The sequence below is a fragment of the Doryrhamphus excisus genome, chromosome 19 (genome assembly GCF_030265055.1).
Source record: "Doryrhamphus excisus isolate RoL2022-K1 chromosome 19, RoL_Dexc_1.0, whole genome shotgun sequence".
Taxonomy (NCBI): domain Eukaryota; kingdom Metazoa; phylum Chordata; class Actinopteri; order Syngnathiformes; family Syngnathidae; genus Doryrhamphus; species Doryrhamphus excisus.
In genome coordinates this window covers 12,126,931-12,146,310 of record NC_080484.1, presented here as the reverse complement: position 1 = coordinate 12,146,310, position 19,380 = coordinate 12,126,931, and the positions used below count along the sequence as shown (strand labels likewise).

The following is a 19,380-nucleotide window of genomic DNA, read 5'->3' as shown; positions in this document are numbered from 1 at the left end:
GAGTTTGCTGCCGCTTGCTAGCCAAGAATGTGTTTTCAAATGACAAGAAAAAGCATTAAAAATAAATAAATGTAATTTTAGGAAGCTTTCTAATGAAAATATTTTTATGTATTGATTAAAAAAAATTATAAAATCAGAAAAATTTAAGTAAAATATTAGTATTTATTTATTTTTAATGAGTAATTTTAGCTTGTGAAATGATTCTGTATTAATTTTAAGAAATCATATTCTTTTTATGTGAACCAGTGCAAAACTTTGCAACGAAAAGTTGATAGCTAGAAAAAAAATGGTACTGCTCTGTATTTTGTCGCCCAACATGAAAATATTTTTATGTATTCATTTAAAAAAATATATAAAATCAGAAAAGTTTAAGTAAAACATTAGTATTTATTTATTTTTAATGAGTAATTTTAGGTTGTGAAATGATTCTGTATTAATTTTATGAAATCATATTCTTTTTATGTGAAATAGTGCGAAACTTTCCCACAAAAAGTTGATAGATGACAGAAACCAAAATAAAGTTATTAAAAGTACAATTGTGAGTGATGAGTAATATTTTGCTGAGTGTTGTGAGGGGAGGGCTCGTGAGCGTGAGTGTGTGTGTGGATGTGTGTGTGTGCGTGTGTGTGTGGTGGTCTCCAATTGAAAGGCCCTTCCTTCTGCTCTATTTACCCAGGTGAATAGAGAAGTTGGACCAAGCCTAAGCGGGAAAACATGTCATTTGCTGTCTGTGTGTGTGTGTGTGTGTGCGTGCGTGTGTGCGTGCGCATGACTCCCCCAATGTCTCACTTTAATACACACACGCACGCTGTCTGTGTGTTGCTGTTGTGCATGCGGATGGTGAATAAAATGAGGTGGCCTTAATGGATGTGTCTGCCATGGTAATGTGCTTAGTGCCCATTGGGTTGTGTGTCACAACGCTGCACCTGAACCCACCACAAGGGCTGCACGAGCATGTTCTTTATGCACACGTGCAGATGGTGGAGTGTAATGCTCGCCAGTTTGTTTACAAAGCAACACAAAAGCTACATCAGTGAAGTCCATGAAATTCTGTGGAGGGGTGGCAAATGCGTCGGGCAATAATCCATTCAAATTTGGTGAGGATCCAAAAAAAAGACACAAGATCTGACTTTATTTTGGAAATACAAATACAAATTCAGCCAAGGTTGTGTGTTCCAATGCATTGAATCCAGTAAATTTTGGTATGAATTTGGATAAAATCAAATTTATTTGAGTTTTTGAACAAAATATGTATCAGGAAAGCAACTTCGACAATTGTTTGTCCACTTGTGCTGTAAAAATATTGGGGCCCTAATGTTGAGCCTTGTGGGATGCCACCAGTTTCCTATTAGCTGCTTTCCCTGATGGAAATAGTTAAAGTTTCATTTAATGTAGAACATGCAGAGCTTAAAATTTGACATTTTTTGTTGTTTCTGTGGTAGTTTTAATTGTAGTTAACAAAATATACTATATCGCGGCGGTCTTGAGTCAAGATGGCCGGAAGCACTTTAGCTTGCTTAAGCTTGACAAGACAGCTCAGACAAGAGGTCAAACACAAACCAAATAACACAATACAACACGTAACGCAGTAAGCTAGCGCATAACATTATTTATTTAATGTTAGACCAAAATCTGAGACCCCACATAGTCGATCTCCTTGTAAAATATGCACCTGACAAGACAGGAAGTAATAGTCAAATATCAGCGACGAGGCTTGTTGCTGGTCGATAATGGTGCTATAAATCATCGAAATAAACAAACTTGTACTACAACAGTATATGGGTATTAAAATCACTACCATACACAGCATTTAAGAGGTGTCCGCAAAGCATGCTGGGTAGCCAAGCTGCAACCCCCCCGCAAGGTTGTGTGTTCCAATGCACTGAATCCAGTAAATTTTGGTATGAATTTGGATAAAATCTAATTTATTTGAGTTTTTGAACAAAATATGCATCAGGAAAGCAACTTTGACAATTGTTTGTCCACATATGCTGTCAAAATATTGGGGCCCTAATGTTGAGCCTTGTGGGATGCCACCAGTTTCCTATTAGCTGTTTTCCCTGATGGAAATAGTTAAAGTTTCATTTAATGTAGAACATGCAAAGCTTAAAATTTGACAAACAAACGCAAACGGTGCCCGCAAAGCATGCTGGGTAGCCAAGCTGCTAGTCCGCAGCACAAGTCAAATCAGCTCCTTTCTAATATGCAACTTAATGTAGAGTATCTGAATGAGCTTATGGAGGAAGACCTGGAAGTGTTCAGGCCTCGGCGGAGGTCTTTTCTCCAGTCGTTCATTAGGTCTTCCACAAACCGTACGCCCCCTTTTTGGTCCATGTTGCACTTTGACACAGTTGGCACCACCTTGGCAGTACTGACCTACTTTATTCCCCCAAAATGTACAGTTATTGTCGGGGCCTATCTGCTCTACGCACATGTCTCTACGCGTCTTTTTTCTTTTTCTTTGTCCCCCAAGGAAAAACAACAAACAAACGGCCGTCAACGAATGGTGTCCAAATCTGGGCCGGCGCTAACTGTAAAGCGAAGAGCCTAATCACCTCAGCAGCAGCGCTAACAGTCGGGGTCTCGGTCGCTCACTCTTTTTTTTGTCGTCTGCCGCCTCCCCCTATCTGTTCACACCGCCTCTGGTCGTCGTGTATCTACGCTCAATCTGTGTTGCTGTATGTGTGCCTTTTGTGATTGTAGGTGTTTGTGTGCGTGTGTGGAGGGCCTCACGTGGCGGAAGGACCACTTGGGACGAGCAGGTCCAGCATCTTTACTTCTGTCTGCAAGGCTAGGTGCAAGGTCGGCCACCATGGCTAGCATCTTTGTGCTGTAGCACAGCAGTTGTGTTGCACTAACACAGTATTTGTTATTGTTTACAGACAGTATTGTCTATGGCCAATTGAAGTAATCAAAAAAGATCCAAATTCATGAAATTTCAGCACAATAATTATTTATTTATTTATTCATTTTATTTTTGTGTATATTTTGTTTTAAAAAGTTATGAAAATCAACTTATTTTACATTGTCATTTATTTTTATTTATAATGAAATTTAAATTAAATGTAATTTTATTTTATTTTATTGCAATGTGGCTGCACGGCGGTCGAGTGGTTAGCGCGCAGACCTCACAGCTAGGAGATCGGAGTTCGATGGAGTTTGCATGTTCCCCCCGTGCATGCATGGGTTTTCTCCGGGTACTCCGGTTTCCTCCCACATTCCAAAAACATGCTAGGTTAATTGGCGACTCCAAATTGTCCATAGGTATGAATGTGAGTGTGAATGGTTGTTTGTCTATATGTGCCCTGTGATTGGCTGGCCACCAGTCCAGGGTGTACCCCGTCTCTCGCCCGAAGACAGCTGGGATAGGCTCCAGCACCCCCGCGACTCTTGTGAGGATAAGCGGTACAAAATGAATGAATGAATTATTGAAATGTATACTATAATTTATCATTAATTTATTTGTTTATGTATATATTTTTCTCATTCCATTCTAGACTGATACAATTTCCAACCAAACAACCCGAAGAAAGTCCTATGGGAAAAATCGACATACCAAAAACCAAAGGCCTGACAGGTATGATTGACATTGTTGTATATCGTTATGTAAATGAATATTTCTAACATTGTAATCTTTCTGCCATTGAATTAGAAAGCAGACGCTGGAAGTGGCTAACATTCCGATGAACCCTGCTGACACCACTTCATTGTTAATATCCCTACCCTGCCTTCATTACTCTCCTCATCTTGGTACCATGGATGGGGAGGCCGGGGGAGGGGGGGTTATCAGACCCGAGCAGCCCAGCCCAGCCCTCCTACCTGACCGCTGGCAGCAGGGAGCGGCCGCCCTTGTCTCTCCGACCTCAACAGCGTCCAGGGAATGAGGAAATCAGACCCGAGTAATCTATGCAAGGCCAGAGTGCACCAGTACTGTAAGTGCATGATGTGTGTGTTTGTGTTTGTGTATATGTGTGTAAGTGAGCCCGCCACTTCTGCAACATCCGGCTATAAATCCATTGCGACATGTCAAACTGAATTTATGAGCCAATCAGCTTACGACAGACACGTTTGATTTGAAAAGGGAAAGCATGCCTTTCCAAAAAAAATGCGGAAGCTTCTGCTTTTACATTTGAGGGTATACTTGATACTTTCAAAAGTACTGAGAAGACAAGTTGCTGTCCATTATCACGGTCTCATGTGGTCCTGGCTCACATGGCGAATGCAACGCAATGATAACATTCCTCATGTGCTGCTACTATTAGATAAAAGCACCTCCTGCTCAACGAGGGCTTGGTTTTTTTCTTGTTGTTTTTTGGGGGGCACTCACATGTACAGTAGTGGTCAGCTTTTTTTCAGTGGGATTTTGTCTGAAAATTCATGCAAAATATGTATAGATTTGACAGAATTTTGCCCTAACAAAAACCGCAAAACAGACTTAAACCCCCCCATGAAAATAAATGTTGTCGTACAATGGTTTTTAATGACATTTTTGTAGGATATATAATGTTTATTTTTCTGCAAAACAGCAACATGCATCAGAAAATGTACTAATGCACTAATATAGAACCATGCTGTAAAAATCTTGAGGCTCAGCGTTGAGCCCTGTGGAACACCACCGGTTTACTACTGGCACTATTATAAAAAAAATATATATACACTGTTTTTGTGGTTTAAAAGTTTTTTTTAGATATTTATATGTTACTTTATTTTATTTAACTATTAAATTATTATTATTAATTATTATTATTATTTCATTATTATTATTATTTGATATTTGAATGATACTCTGACATCGTAACGGCTGAATTAAGTGTAGCGCGTCTGCTACCTTTATGTGTGTGTTTTTTTGTTTGTTTTTTGGCCGGACAACAAAAAATTCAGAAAAAAATTGAAAAATATTCAACATTAAAGCTTTATTATTATTATTATTATTCATTTTCTACCGCTTGTCCTCACGAGGGTCGCGGGGGTGCTGGAGCCTATCCCAGCTGTCTTCGGGCGAGAGGCGGGGTACACCCTGGACTGGTTGCCAACCAATCACAGGGCACATATAGACAAACAACCATTCACACTCACATTCATACCTATGGACAATTTGGAGTCGCCAATTAACCTAGCATGTTTTTGGAATGTGGGAGGAAACCGGAGTACCCGGAGAAAACCCACACATGCACGGGGAGAACATGCAAACTCCACACAGAGATGGCCAAGGGTGGGATTGAACTCGGGTCTCACTCGACCGCCGTGCAGCCCATTTTTATTACTATTATTATTATTATTGTTAATTCTTGACTAAATTCTCACAAGAACATGTTTTTGCGTTGGGTCATTGAATGTCCAGGGTGACACCACAGTACGTTATGTCTTCTCACAGCATCTGACTGGTGTTTTTGCCAACAAACCGCACACACACACACACACACACACACACACAGCTGCCTTCTCACTGGGTGGAAGCAGGTGTCTGCGTGTCTCGTGGGCTTTGGGGCTTTGGGGGGAGTTTTTTGGTGCGGTAAAATTCCAAATGTGAAAGTCTGCCTGGTGCAAGCCCCCCCATAAACCCTCCGCATCCCCACCCACTCCATTCACACTGATAAAAGATACATTCATATCATAAGCGTTCCCTCTGAGACTTTCGAAGGGTTTTTGTTTTGCTTGTTAGGGTGCAGGTGGATGGATAGGGGTAAATATAGGGCCGGTTATGTGTCATTAATCATAAACGTGTGTCTGTGAATTGTGGTGCTACTTTTGGCTTCAAATATAAAACATCTCACTACAACGCTAACAAAATAAAGTTTACGATGTAATTTGTCGACAAATATACAAAAACAGGTACAAAGTTGCAGAGTAAACTGTAAAACCCTGTGGGTTAAGTATTGAACCTGGTGGAACTCCAAATGTAAAAAGCCTTACTACAACATTGCCAAAATGAAGTTCTCTTCAATCTCTAATTTACCTTTAAAAATACACATACACAAACACAAGGTTGAAGAGCAAACTCTCTGGGTTAAGAATTGAGCCTTGTGGAACTCCACCGATTTTCTCTTGGCTTATTTGCACAACTACAAAGTTTATGATGAAAAAAAAAAATCAACACAAGGTTGTAATAAAAAAACACACTTTATTTACTAGGCAGTATGGAAAAGTATAAAAAATGTGAAAACTTGGCTGATAAAAGCTTTCATAAACAATCATTTTAGCACACAAGCTAGTATGAAACAACGTATAAAACATGTATTTTTCTTAAAAACAAAAAACAAAATGACCGCCTAAGTGTTTGAAATGGGCTACTGCAGTCTTTGGTAAAGAAAATAAAATGCTGATTGGATACACAAAACTATTGAAAGAAATGTTGAAAAAAACAACACCGGCAGCATACCATGCACAGTCGCTGCCAGACTTGTCATAAAATATCAGTGTTTAGTACTCTGTTTTTTGTTTTTTTCTTTAAAATTTAGAAAATTCAAGTGCATTTTGATATCTGGATGAAGCTTGTGGTTTCACACAGAATAGGCTCATTTGATAAACAAACCAACATATGGATATATACTGTATAGATACATAGATGTTTGTTCATGGAACGTGTGAAATTGAAAAAGGTGACAATGTGGTAAACGGTTAATACTAGGAAGGTTGTCTCTTTCTGCTGCGTAAAACGTGACTGATATACTATACAGCTTGTTCAGTAGTTTGAAGTGTTTTACATTGGCACACGCACCAAACACTTGAAATTTTCAGTAGACCCATTACAGCCTTTTGAAAAATAAAAAATAATAAACAGGTCAGTTTTCAATGCATGAAGATGCAACTGGATAATGCTAAGAGGGCTTAAATACTTTATCTTCCAACACTGCTCCATTGGCCAATTGTTGAAAATAAAAACATGTCAAACAGCAAATAAATTAATCAACTTGTTCTTTATATTAATATCAGAAATTCAGAATGAACAATAAAGCCCGTTGCCAAAGATATAGTTACCCCCGTTTATGACGCAAACATAGACAACAAGACCAAACGTATAAAAAAAACGAAAGCAATTCTCTATATATGAAAATAATATATAGTCTTTGGTTGGCTGACCAGTGGTGTGGAGCCCCTCCCAACTGTTGTACCACAACAAATATGACCATCATCATCATCATGGGGTGACGTCTACACGACCAGCGTCCTCGTCGGGAAGGCGTTGATGTACTTGTGGCTCTGCTCGGCCACCAGGATGTGATCCTCCGCTTTGCCCCAGGAGTTGAGCGGCTGTCGGGGCCAGAATAACCGTCAGAATCGGCTTTCAGTGATATTGCGATGGCGGTGGCTGTGGGTTACATACCGGTAGTTGGCTGTCGGCGGCCCTGAGAGGGAGGTGGTAGGTTTTGTGTGCGTCTTCACTCAGTAGCGAGCTTGTAATCAAGTCCTGGTTGAAGGAAGACAACATCAAATGAGTCTTTGTTTGTTTGAGACATGTTTAACCAGGAACATCACATGCTTACTTTTGCACAAAACCACTGAAAAGGAGTAGGAAGACGCAGAGCTTATTTAATCGTACCCCTTCTACATATGTGTTACTGATCATTCATACATACCGTATCTTATATCCAATAGTGCTTTTGTTTACAATTTGTTCATAACAGTCTGGTTCACTTCCTGTGTTTTCTAATTCAAGAGAAAGGAATGGAGAATGTAGCAATATATAAGTGTAGCTATAATGAAAAAAGATTTTAAAAAAATCTATGACAATCTACTCATTTCATTTCTGCTACGTTACACTCTTCTGCACTCTGACAAAAAGTCTCACTCTGTTCATGCCATTGTTCTATGGCAATACATTGAGGCATGGAGGTCAGTTCCATTTATTGTGCGATTGATCCATTTATGTCTTATCCTACCAGGCCCACTGCCCACGGGACATTGCTTTCTAAAGGAAGAGTCTTGTCATGTTTTAAACTCACAAGCTCTTGTGACACCCCTACCATGAAGTAAAGATGAGAAAAAAACAAAAAGCAAGAGTATATAGCTTATAGCAAAGTTACATCAAATAAATAAGAGTCCTGAGTGACAGCAGTATAAATCATATGTTGATGTACGTTATATGCTATTTTGGCAGGTTAGCGTCTAATTTGTCTCCCAGTTCCACTTACTGGCACTTCCTGTGCGGCCCCATTTGGTGAGAAGAGCTGTGTGTGAAGGTCCTGTCCTTCCCATTGCATGTATGGACTCCTCTCACATGGCGACTCCACCTTGGGCAAGAAAACATGGTCAGATCATGTGATCATTTCTCCAAATTGGAAGTAAATTGCATGTTAGTGTGCTTCCTCTTTGTTACCTCTTGTTTGATCTTCTTCAGAGGCGGGTGCTCAATGGCGCACTCCATCGGCTCCTGCTTGATGGTGTCCACATGCTGCTGATCCAAAGGAGCATTCTGAAAACACAGAAAACACAACAATGAGACTCCTCAAAATGACTGAAAGATACACAAGGACATTCTGTATGTGCTCACCAGCATTTTGAGCGGCCCATACTTGGCCTCCTGCAGGGCCAAGGCGGACCTGAAAGGCGTGGGTGTGCGAGGTGACGACTCCAGGATGGAACGGCGGATGTTCGGAGTTCTGAACCTACAACGGGGAACATTTATCGTTCAAGGGTACTGCTGCAAATCTGTGCTACTCAACAAGTCGCTGCTGCTCACATGTCATTCTCCTTCTGAGGTCTGACGGCGTTGTCTGGGAGGGGCTTGGCGTCCACGGGCGAGCTCAGCGGAAGGTGCTCGCTGTCCGAGTGTTCTGGGCTCATGGACTGGTTGAGAAACTGTGAGACACACACAAATCAAAAAAGGTAAGAAAAGACGTTGATGTGTAGGATTAGAGTTAAAAATGGAGAGAAGTGGCTTGGTGGTGGGACAGAGTGATGGGGAGGAGGGAGAATGTCAATGATTGGCTGTGATGGACAGACTGGTGATTGATTGGCTTCTGATGGCAGGCGGCTGACTACCTGCCAGGGTGAAAAGGGAAGCCTTTTGACAGCCGAGGACTTGGGAGTTGAGCAGAGGAACGAGTTTGTTTTGAGAGTGCTCTTTTCCAAGATACCGCCGGTACCGGCCTCACTCACTGAGGCGAAGGTCTGGGGAAAGGGGGGGCGGGAGATGACGGGTCAACGCCCACGGGTGGATAAAAAAAAAAAACTATGCTACATGCTAAGACACGGCAGCACTGGCAGGATTTACTGTACATCGTGTCCTGAAGTCAGGTGCTGTGTCCAACCAGGAAGTAGAAGCGATGTAACGTAGAGGCTTACCAAGTCAAGCACAGACTGGATGGCGTTGGTGTCATCGTTGCCGTCGCCAGGCGAACCAGAGGCGCTCCCCTCGGGCAGGCAACTCTGATCCAAAGGCAGGGCCGGAGCGGCGGCCTGGTGATGAGGTAATGACATGGCCACGCCCTCTAAGGTGTGGGTCAAAGGGCTCTGGCTGGCCCAGCTTGGATAAGGCAAGTTGATCTGGCGGGAAAAAGAACAGCATGTTAGTGAAAGTGCAAGCCTGACAATAAGAGAAGGGGCGTCGAAATGGAAGAAAAGCAGAAAGGGAACTGAAGTTGGCAGGAGGGTGACAGCCGTGTTGTGTTGCACAAGGGGTCGTGGACACACACATGCACATACACACACACACATACGCGAGGTCCTGTTTCATCACTTCTGCAGCAACAGGCACCCCCAGATGTTTCCTCCATCGTATTCACACAAAGCTAACCGCTGTCTCCTAAGCCCCAGGTCAGGCTATGTGCACATAAATCCTGTTGTCAAACACACACACACATTCACACACACTCACTGGTAGTGATGGCTGGCCTCTCAGCTCGTTCTCTGTCGACATGAGCAGCAGTTCGATCTCTTTCACCCTCTTCTCCTTATCAGGGTCCTCCTCACCGTAGTGTCTCTGAAACATGAGGAACAAGCCACATAAATAAACGAGAGCTAACTTCTACTATTACTATTTTATTATTACTTTATCGCCATGTTTACCTGTTTAGCGGTGGTTCTGTGCTGGGGGATGCTCAGGAAGTGCAAGGCCAAAGGAAAGGGCACCTGAGTAGCCAATCACAAGTCAGTTAAACAAACAACACGTACCCGGAAACACACACGCCAATTTGCGCTCAACTCACTCTCTGTGCGTCTGACATGTACGAGTAGCTGAGCGGCGACGTGGCAGGAAGCTGCGTGTGACTGGGTGATTGATGCGGGAACGCCATGAGGTGGGAGCTGGGCTTGGTGTAGCCGTGGCCGACCGAGAGCGGCGAGCCGACGCCCTTGGCCGCGCTCTGCAGGTAGCCCTCCTGCTCCACCTTGCGCCTCATGGTGGAGTTCCAGTGGTTCTTGATGGCGTTGTCCGTCCTTGTGGGCCAAACAGAACGTTCACTTATTTCACACAAGTTCTCAAAACAAAAAAAGCTTGGGATGATAGTAAATGAATTAATCACACAACAAATGCAAATGAACTTGATCATTTTGCCGGGTTCAATGTATTGCCATGCCAACAGGCAGGAAGAGGGTTCACTCTGTGCATTGGTTTCAGCACCTTTGTGCATTTGTTCCAACTCTTTGTCTCGGTGGGTGGAAGCGTGGCCACTACTCTGCAAGGTCACTTAGTAGAAATTAAATGATAGTAGACTGCAATATTTTTTATTATATTTATCTTAAAAATGTACTGTATCTCATATCTTATTGTCTCGTGACACCCCGACTCATTTCATTCCATCCTTTACAAGTCCAACAAAAACGCTCACCTGCCAGGGAGAAGCTTCGCAATCTCAGCCCAGCGGTTGCCCAGCTTCTCGTGTGCCTGGTAGATGATGCGGTCCTCCTCTTCGGTCCACGAGGTCTTCTTCACCTCTGGGTTGAGGTGGTTGTGCCATCGCTCGCGGCACTGCTTGCCGATGCGCCCCTTCAGGTGCTTGGCGATGACCGACCAGCGCTTAGCACCGTACTTTTGAACCAGCTCTATCACCTGCAGGGGAGATAAGACGACAGTGAAAAGAATGGAGGGGACGCTGCCAATAATAAAAAAAGGGTGTGTGACCATTAAAATGGATGACACCTTCCAGAAAAATCCCCCCCCCCCCCCCTTCTTTATCTCTGTGTAGGTGACTGGCAACACCTGCCGAGCACCCAGGGAGTTTCCAATGGAACGTTAGCCACCCTGCTAATCATTACAGTGGCGTCTGGGTGGAAATACAAGCACCCATCGGACATGTCCAAAAAACACCTCCCTTGCAGGTTGGTGGTGTTGCATAACGTTTGTTCATTCATTCATTCATTTTCTACCACTTTTCCTCACAAGGGTGCTGGAGCCTATTCCAACGGTCGCCAGCCAATCACAGGGCACATATAGACAAACAACCATTCACACTCCCACTCACATTCATACCTATGGACAATTTGGAGTCGCCAATTAACCTAGCATGTTTTTGGAATGTGGGAGGAAACCGGAGTACCTGGAGAAAACCCACGCATGCACAGGGAGAACATGTAAACTCCACACAGAGATGGCCGAGGGTGGAATTGAACCCTGGTCTCCTAGCTGTGAGGTCTGCATGCTAAGCACTCGCCCGCAATGCCGCCCCATAACGTTTGTTCAGAAGGCACAGAATGCACAGAAAAGAGTAATATGTGTGTTCATGTCTCATATAAGGTGATGGCCAAAATTCCAAAAAAGGTGCACTTTCCCTTTAAGAGGTCAAACAACACAAAACAAATTCAATTTATAAACATTTTGAATAAACTACAATGGCTTCTGCTTTTCCTAAATCCATTTGATATCATCGCTTGTTAATGCACGAACTCCCTGGTGTTTATTTTGGCATTTTCCGCTCACCTATCTCATCACAAGAGCTAAAAGGGGCTTTTACAGTCAATATAGCTTAGCATGTTTAAAGGTATGTTTTTTTCTTAATTTTCCCCAAGCCACTGCTATATTGTACTCTCTTCCGTCCAATATTTGGAGATACCGGCCTAAAGGCAGTTCTTTTAAGTGGTCCTGCTTACCAAGAAATATTTAGCGTTTGTTTCTATTTGTGTGACTTCCTGTTTACACTTGGATGTGTCAAACTGGAATTTTTCAAAATGATGGTTAATCATAATCCGGTTTAACCAAAATCTGCAAGCGTACACAAGACCAGGAGTCAAACAAAGTTCAGTCCAGGTTGCCCATGTGAACAAAATTGATCATGAAAACCCCAAGGAATGGGCTCCCCTTCTTACCCGCTGGTCTTCTTCTTTGGTCCAGGGCCCTTTGATTAGCTCTGGGTTGAGAACCTTTTGCCATCTGTGCTGACACTGCACATCCGTACGGTTCTGGTGGTCACATCACAAAGAATCGTCAACTTTAGCCGACACAAACAAACCAAAGTGTGTCTACGGTGGCGTGGTTTACTCACAGATAGTAAACTTGCGATGACTTTCCAGTCTTCTGATCCGTGAAGCTCGACGAGCTTCTTCAACTTCTCATCCTGGACAATGAAAGGATGGAATGAGTAAAAGGTCAATGTTGTGTGTTTTCTTCTGTCACAAACTTACCTCCTCCCTTGTCCAGCGCGTTTTCCCAAGCTGCCGTTTACCGGGCTTTACCATTGTGCCGTCGTAATCGTGATCATACATCTCAGTCTCCTCCTCATCCTCCTCACTGCTGTAAACACTGAAAGAGATAGCAGACCTATTAACTCTTTTAAATAATAACAGTCACTACTTTTCTATTCCTTTAAATCAGCATAGACAGTACAGTACTGACACACACACACACACACACACACACGGGCACAGAACAAGTCATTCTTGAAGGTTTGGGTGCAGGCGTTCAGCCAAGACACCCACAAGTCGTGGAGGGAAAGTGGAGGGGGGGGTGACTTTATGGATGAACAGGTTCTTATGTTTTTGGTTTCTACAGATACTGGGATCGGCACATGTCATCGAAATTTCACGAGCTCGGCGTGTTCAGACCTGCAGACGGATTGTACACCGCACACACACACACACACACACACTCTACAGCCAATCAGAATGTAGAGCAGGCACAATGTGGAGGCAAGGTAAGGTGCCGCAGTGCAACAGGTGAACAGGAACTACACGGATAAGATGTTTGCGCTGATGTTTGTCTACTTAATCAGGACACCCAAACTTCCTGATTGACAGCTATGCATTTTCCAACAGCCCGGCAATGGAGTCATATCATTTATAGACTCGCTGCTCGCAAACACACAAATAGCCCCTTTTCCATCCAGGAAGAGCTTCTCTCATTTACCTGGGAATTTTTAAAACCTTACTCGGGTACTTTACCAAAACTTTCCCTGGAAAAGTACCAAGTAATGAGTAATGTTTTTTTTTTTACTTTAATATTTCCTTGTTACAAGCTTTATTTGGGTTATTTTGGAAGTCTGACCTAATATAATCTGTTTATTTAAGCTTAAATTGACTTTTTTACCTGTGGTAGTAATGCAAGCCACATAGATGACCAGGAATTCTCTTCAAATTACAGGACATGTTGATGGAAGGGTGGGCTATTTACAGTATGGGGGGGGGGGGGGGGACTTTATTCTGCATTTGTGTGCCTGATGCAATAAGGTGTGTGAGCTTGTTAAATGAGACAAGTGTGAAAGTGACTTTGATCTACTGCAATAAAATGTTGACCTACTCTATAGAAAATGGCCACACTGCATCATACATAGTCATAAAAACAGTACCATATTAGTGAACACATGCATATGGCCATCCACAGGCATGGTTTGGTGAACACACACACACACACACACACACACACACTGCAGCCAATCAGATAGGTAGGTGCTGCTGTAGCGCAACAGGTGAAGATGTAAGATGATGATGATGATTTTTCTCAACATTATCAAGAGGCACAACTTCCTGATTGATAGTTTTACAGGTTTGGGATGACGTGTAGTAAGTTAAGTACCTAGCTTTGCTGCTCACACACACACGTCTATCCAAGAAAAGATGACAGTAAAGTGTAATAAGGGTAGAGGGTTGCGGACCTTTGCACTTCCACTTGAGTGATCTACCGTAATAAGTAAGTATGAAAGTGAAAACGCGGCTGCCTTTGATGAGGTGAAGTACACCAATAAAACGCATATGCAATAAATGTGATACAACAAATACTCTCGGCGCACATGCGCACCACGCACACATCCATAGCGTTTTGCCGCATGCTAATAATGACAGCAGTAGCACCAGCAGCCGAGGACCACCAGATGACCACCACCTGTCATGGGCGCGCGCGACACAAGCCCCCCCACGGACCCCCCTACCCAAAAGTAGTAGTAGTAGTAAACCAAGCAAAACAAAACAGAGGAAAATGTATGAAAGACTTGAAGCAACAACGCACAATTTAAAGCGACATGTGTGTTTTTTAGTTGTGGCGGGGCTCACCTGTTCCTCGGCCGCCGAGTCATGTCAGTCACTTCCCCCGGTGTGCTGCCTCACAAAAGCTTCTATCCGCTCCCACTTTCACTATCCGCGCAGGGGTTTGTTCTACCGGCAAGCAGTCAGGTTGACATTAATTTAAACTCCAGCGAGCCTCCACTACGAGAGCTCCTCCTCCCACCACCGCACGCCGGCCCCCATGGCAGAGCCCCGCTAAAATTGGCGCTCTACATAGTACGCATGCGCACTACGTTCACTTCACGTCTTAACGCTGTAGTAACGTTACAGTTATAGTCCTTACACTCACCGAACTCCGTTAATAAGGCAGATTCAGTTAAATATTTCCTACATGCCAATTTCTTATAACCCCAAAAGTACTATTCACATTAACCACTCAAGCACCATTCACTCTGTCGACTGGTACTGTAATTTACGAGCACTCCATGAAAGCACTCGTGCGCTCACACTCAGCAACCGCGCGTTTATGGCAGGTGGTCCGCGCTCAACTTTTTTTTGTCTTCTTTTTTCATCAAATTTCAAGAGTTACTTCTCTTTCTTGTGAAAAGGGAGAAGGAAGTTAGTAGTACAGGGACGAGGTAAACAATTGCGGAATGACCTTTTGGCATGCGAGGAAAGTGAAGTGCATGCACTGCTGCAGAGTAGATAAGGTTAAAGATAATAAAAAAAAGAGCCGCATGAGTTTATAACCTCGCAAGAACAAAGAACATAGTAGTTTACCTATAAGTTGTTATGTATGGGAATAAAATGCACTGCCTGCCTTGATTTTTTTAAGAGCCAAACCAGTTAATAAACTTACCAGAGCACCAGATAATACTTAATTCCTGTTACAGTATGTTTGGGGGGGCAGGGGGGTGCACTGTTCATCAGTTATCTTAAAATGTATTCTCATTTATGTCCATGCCTTTTAAACTAGTAATAATCATTTAGCCAAACAAGAATACTGGGGATTGATCTGCATATGTATTATGATTTTGTTTTGGTCCCCCCCTCCCCCTCCCCCCAGCACATGGGCTGTTTTCACTCAGCCATTCATGAAGAAGAAGAGGCTGCATGTTGGAGGAGGAGGAGGGGTAAATGCTTTATTTGTATAAATGTGTCTTCACATTGTATTAGTTCCTCCATACGCGACCGTATTGTCCTGGTCACTTGTAATTACTATCACCCCTGATGAGCCTTTTGTCCCAGGGCAGTCATCAAAATAGTGGCCTTCACACACTCGCGCACACACACACAAGGCAGTGGACTAATGCAATAAGTGGACTGAACGAAATGAGAGCTATTTTAGCAACTTAAAGCATGCACGTGTAGTGTTAAATATAGTGTATGATCATAATGTGTCACATAGTTGCCAGCTTGTTTGCCTTGCCTGTAGGCTTCAAATCCCACACCTGTGTACACATGCATTGTTCCACTCTGTTTTTTTTTTTTGTCTAGAGGGATAGTTTCTTGCAATGTATCTAATGATATTGCAGCCAGCATCCATGTGGTAACACATACTTGCTAGCAATTGAGGCAACTTAACATGCAGGGAAATTTGCACCTATGCAAATGAAAACCCAAAAAATATCCAACCCAAGTCTGCACAAGCTCTAAATGTGCACTTTTTTTTTCCCTCGAGGGCCATATTAAAAATAAACAAACCTCCATCTTGTTATCTGAAACCAAATTGAGGGGAGCAGAGCCAGGCTATGCAAATACACAAGTGGTTGAAGCAGGGCAGCCTGAGGTCCATTGAATCTTGGCCCAGGACATTTGCATGGGCGCGATTGGGCAGGTTAAGAGCAGCCATTTAGATGGCTCCTCCCCTCTCCCCTTTGCAAAGCTTTGTGTGCACAAGTTGGCTCATTTGAATGTTGTTTTAATGTAATGATGGCCTCTGGCCTTGAGATAGCATGCTAGCCAAACTATCAAACGCAGCGCTGGGAGCAGCAGCAAACAAGGTGGTATTTCTCTAATGTCATTCATGTCATAAATTGATGATCATTTAGCAGGGTTATTGCTGGTGTGCAACAGTGGTTCTCAATTATTTAATGTCTGGGGCCCCCCACGTCCACCCCTTCATGTATCTGTACAAACCACTGTATGATTTGCTGGCAAAGTGGAGCTGCAACAAAGCGAATCTGCTTTAAAACGAATTCCAAGTTAGGTTTATTAACTGATGAGTCCAGGGTGTACCCCGCCTCTCGCCCAAAGACAGCTGGGATAGGCTCCGGCATACCCCCTTGACCCTAATGAGGATAAGTGGTATAGAAAATGGATGGATGGAAGTTTATGAACTCATTTTGGAGCACATTAGTCTGAGTGATTCTCAGACTAGAGAAAAGGTGAAATGATTCACAGGCATGTACATTTTTATAGCTTTCCAAACTTTTCAAACTACAATAATGCTCACTTGGCAACTTATTTACTTTCAAAAAACCATGTGTACTTTTTAACATTGGGTTTTTTTTAGGTGCAAAACATGCAACTATACTGCTAATATTATACAGTATGGGTTTCATTTGCAAGTATGCATTTACATGCAGTTTGTCCTTGGGGGTGTTGGGTATTATTTCATAAGTTTGCTCCCTTAACAAACAGTACAGAACTTTTAAATATTCAACATTATTAAATAAAGCCCATAAAGTCATCTGTATGTCTATATAAGAACACATCTTTATCATAACTTCATTTTGATGTGCACATAGCGACCTGGGTCATAATACAAAGCAAGTTATTTTATATGTGTTTGTATTTCCAAAGGTTTCCAACACCTTTGGACAGTAATTGGTACTTCACTGCTTTTTAGGGAGGTCAGCGTACAGCTTGTACAGAAGTACAGATTTACTATCCACTGAAAATGTTTATTACTCTAAATTATATACTGTACATGTTACCTGTATATGTGGAAGTCACTTGGGACGTCTGTCCGTAACCTGATAGGCGTGTTTTGCACATGGGTTTCATCGCAAGTTGGCGGTGGTTGGGAATGTGTGAAAAGCATTAAGAACCAAGTGCAACACTTGCTGAACTAATACAAGGAATAATCAAATAATAAGCTTACACATGACTTCATTTCTTTCATTTGCGCGGCCTGACAAAAGGTTTTGCATTGCACTCCGGAGGTGATTTAGTGTAAAAAAAAAAATATGTAAAACATTACTTCATACCCTCTGCCAACCACTAGGATTATGTCTTCATCCCCTTTTTCTGGAGCTGCTATACAACATCGTAATCTGGACAGAGATTACCGTGCTGTAATTGACTATGTGCAGCTATTAGCTTTCACTTCATTGCATAGACTTCATGCCTTCATGTTTGGTGGCATTATTACTATGGATGGATGCATGTAAAGCAGTCAACGATAATATATAGTCAATAGCGGTATTTTAAAGGAAAACTGCACTTTTTTGTAATTTTGCTCACCATCCAAATGTGAGACATGAACGCATGTCTTTGTATTTTCTGTACGTTCCAATGATATAAATTCAAAGCAGCTAAGGATGTACCTACTGGGATGCACCTACATACAACCTGCAATGCTGCATTGCGTTATGTGGCCTCCATATTAACCAAGCTACAGCAGGTACATTGTTATGCCAAAGAACTATGTTACTGGTGTAGTGACACCTCGCCACACCACGCAGGCTAGCTGTTAGCCGGCTCGCAACTAGCTTCACCACACAGTGGCTCACAATGCCTCAGGCCGCTGCTGCTGATGTGCTTTTGTTTTTGAGTTTGGAAAAGTTAACGCAAGGTGTAGCGTTCTTTATTATGTTGATAATTAGTTGCCTTTTTTGAGCTGTTTTTAAATCTTCAGACTGCACAATCCACATAAGGATTGCGAATGATGGGCAAAAACACGACAACGTAACATTACAAATGTGATGATCCACCCATTCATGGAGCAATCTGTCCATCCATCTGTTTAATCCATCTAATCAGCCCAGCAGATACTTTTTTGGTACAAAAGGCCTTCGGGGTGGGGGGGCAACTGTTGTAAAGCGGCGACTCACTCAAATTCATTTGATTACGTTTGGATAAAGGAAGTTGACAGACTTTGGTAGAATGGAAACAACGCTACCCCTTTCAATGTTTTGTGGCTGTGAGATAAAATCACAATGCTTACTTATGACAATATTTTCCATCTCCGTTGTGGGGCTTTTTTGCGACTTTGAGATGTCCTAGAAACATTTAAAGGTGCAAAAAAACTCCGGGTTGGGGTCGCAAGTCAGTTTTCTTTTTTAAGACTGCTAATCAAGATTGTGTCATATTTGTTGATAACACTGCATGAATGAACTTGTCTTAGTCTAGCAACCATGGCAGGTGCCATTCACCAAACCTCAAGCAAAAGTCCATATATTACACCTGTGCTTTCATCAGATTATTGTCTTGGTATTTCTATCCTTGTCATCATCACAAGGTGCTAATAAAACTGCAGACAAGACCGCCAGCATACACTTACCTGGCTGGATCATGTTATTTTTCACTCTGCGTGTTTTCAGTTGAAACCTAGATCAGGGCTGTCCAAAGTTTTTTTTTCAAATTACCACACTCCTGAAGCCACTTTTTATTACATGAAACAGTGAAAAATATACATACCGTGTGGGAATATTTTGCTAAAAACTAAATACAAGTAATAAACCAAAAAGTTGTACAGCATGGTTTAACAGTGCAAAAAAAAAGCAAGCATGTTTCTCAAATGTTCTTAATTCAATTATAATAAACGCATGTACTCACCGGTCAAATCATTAGGAACAGGGTTGCAACACTGAATGATGAATCCTGCCAGGGTCAGTGCCAGGTGCGGACTGTCCTGTGTTCTGTGTTTTTATCCTTTGTTCGTCAGTTAACCTCTTTGATTCTTTGATCCAGTCACTCACTTTTCCCCGTTTGTAACTGATTTTTAATAACTGATTTCATGATGTCATGAAAACATTGGCTCAGCGTCTCAAGATATGAAATTCA

General features: G+C 42.4%; 1 protein-coding gene across 3 annotated transcripts; it reads right to left on the bottom strand.

Moving 5' to 3' along the window:
* Positions 1 to 6,101: 6,101 nt before the first annotated feature.
* Positions 6,102 to 19,285, bottom strand: myb (v-myb avian myeloblastosis viral oncogene homolog). 3 transcript variants are annotated; one of them, XM_058056719.1, is made up of 16 exons: positions 19,153 to 19,285; positions 12,559 to 12,676; positions 12,420 to 12,491; positions 12,244 to 12,336; positions 10,770 to 10,990; positions 10,149 to 10,377; positions 10,009 to 10,071; positions 9,818 to 9,922; positions 9,286 to 9,486; positions 8,983 to 9,111; positions 8,681 to 8,799; positions 8,492 to 8,606; positions 8,318 to 8,413; positions 8,133 to 8,231; positions 7,325 to 7,408; positions 6,102 to 7,251 (listed from the first exon to the last, which is right to left on the bottom strand). In XM_058056719.1, exons 2-16 carry the CDS (start codon positions 12,637 to 12,639, stop codon positions 7,153 to 7,155), a joined length of 1,806 nt encoding a protein of 601 aa, XP_057912702.1. In that variant the 5' UTR covers positions 12,640 to 12,676; positions 19,153 to 19,285; the 3' UTR covers positions 6,102 to 7,152. The 3 variants fall into 3 exon arrangements, with proteins under 3 accessions (XP_057912702.1, XP_057912701.1, XP_057912703.1); XM_058056718.1 differs by lacking the exon at positions 19,153 to 19,285 and adding an exon at positions 14,419 to 14,619; XM_058056720.1 differs by lacking the exons at positions 8,983 to 9,111; positions 19,153 to 19,285 and adding an exon at positions 14,419 to 14,615.
* Between the last annotated feature and the right edge of the window lie 95 nt (positions 19,286 to 19,380).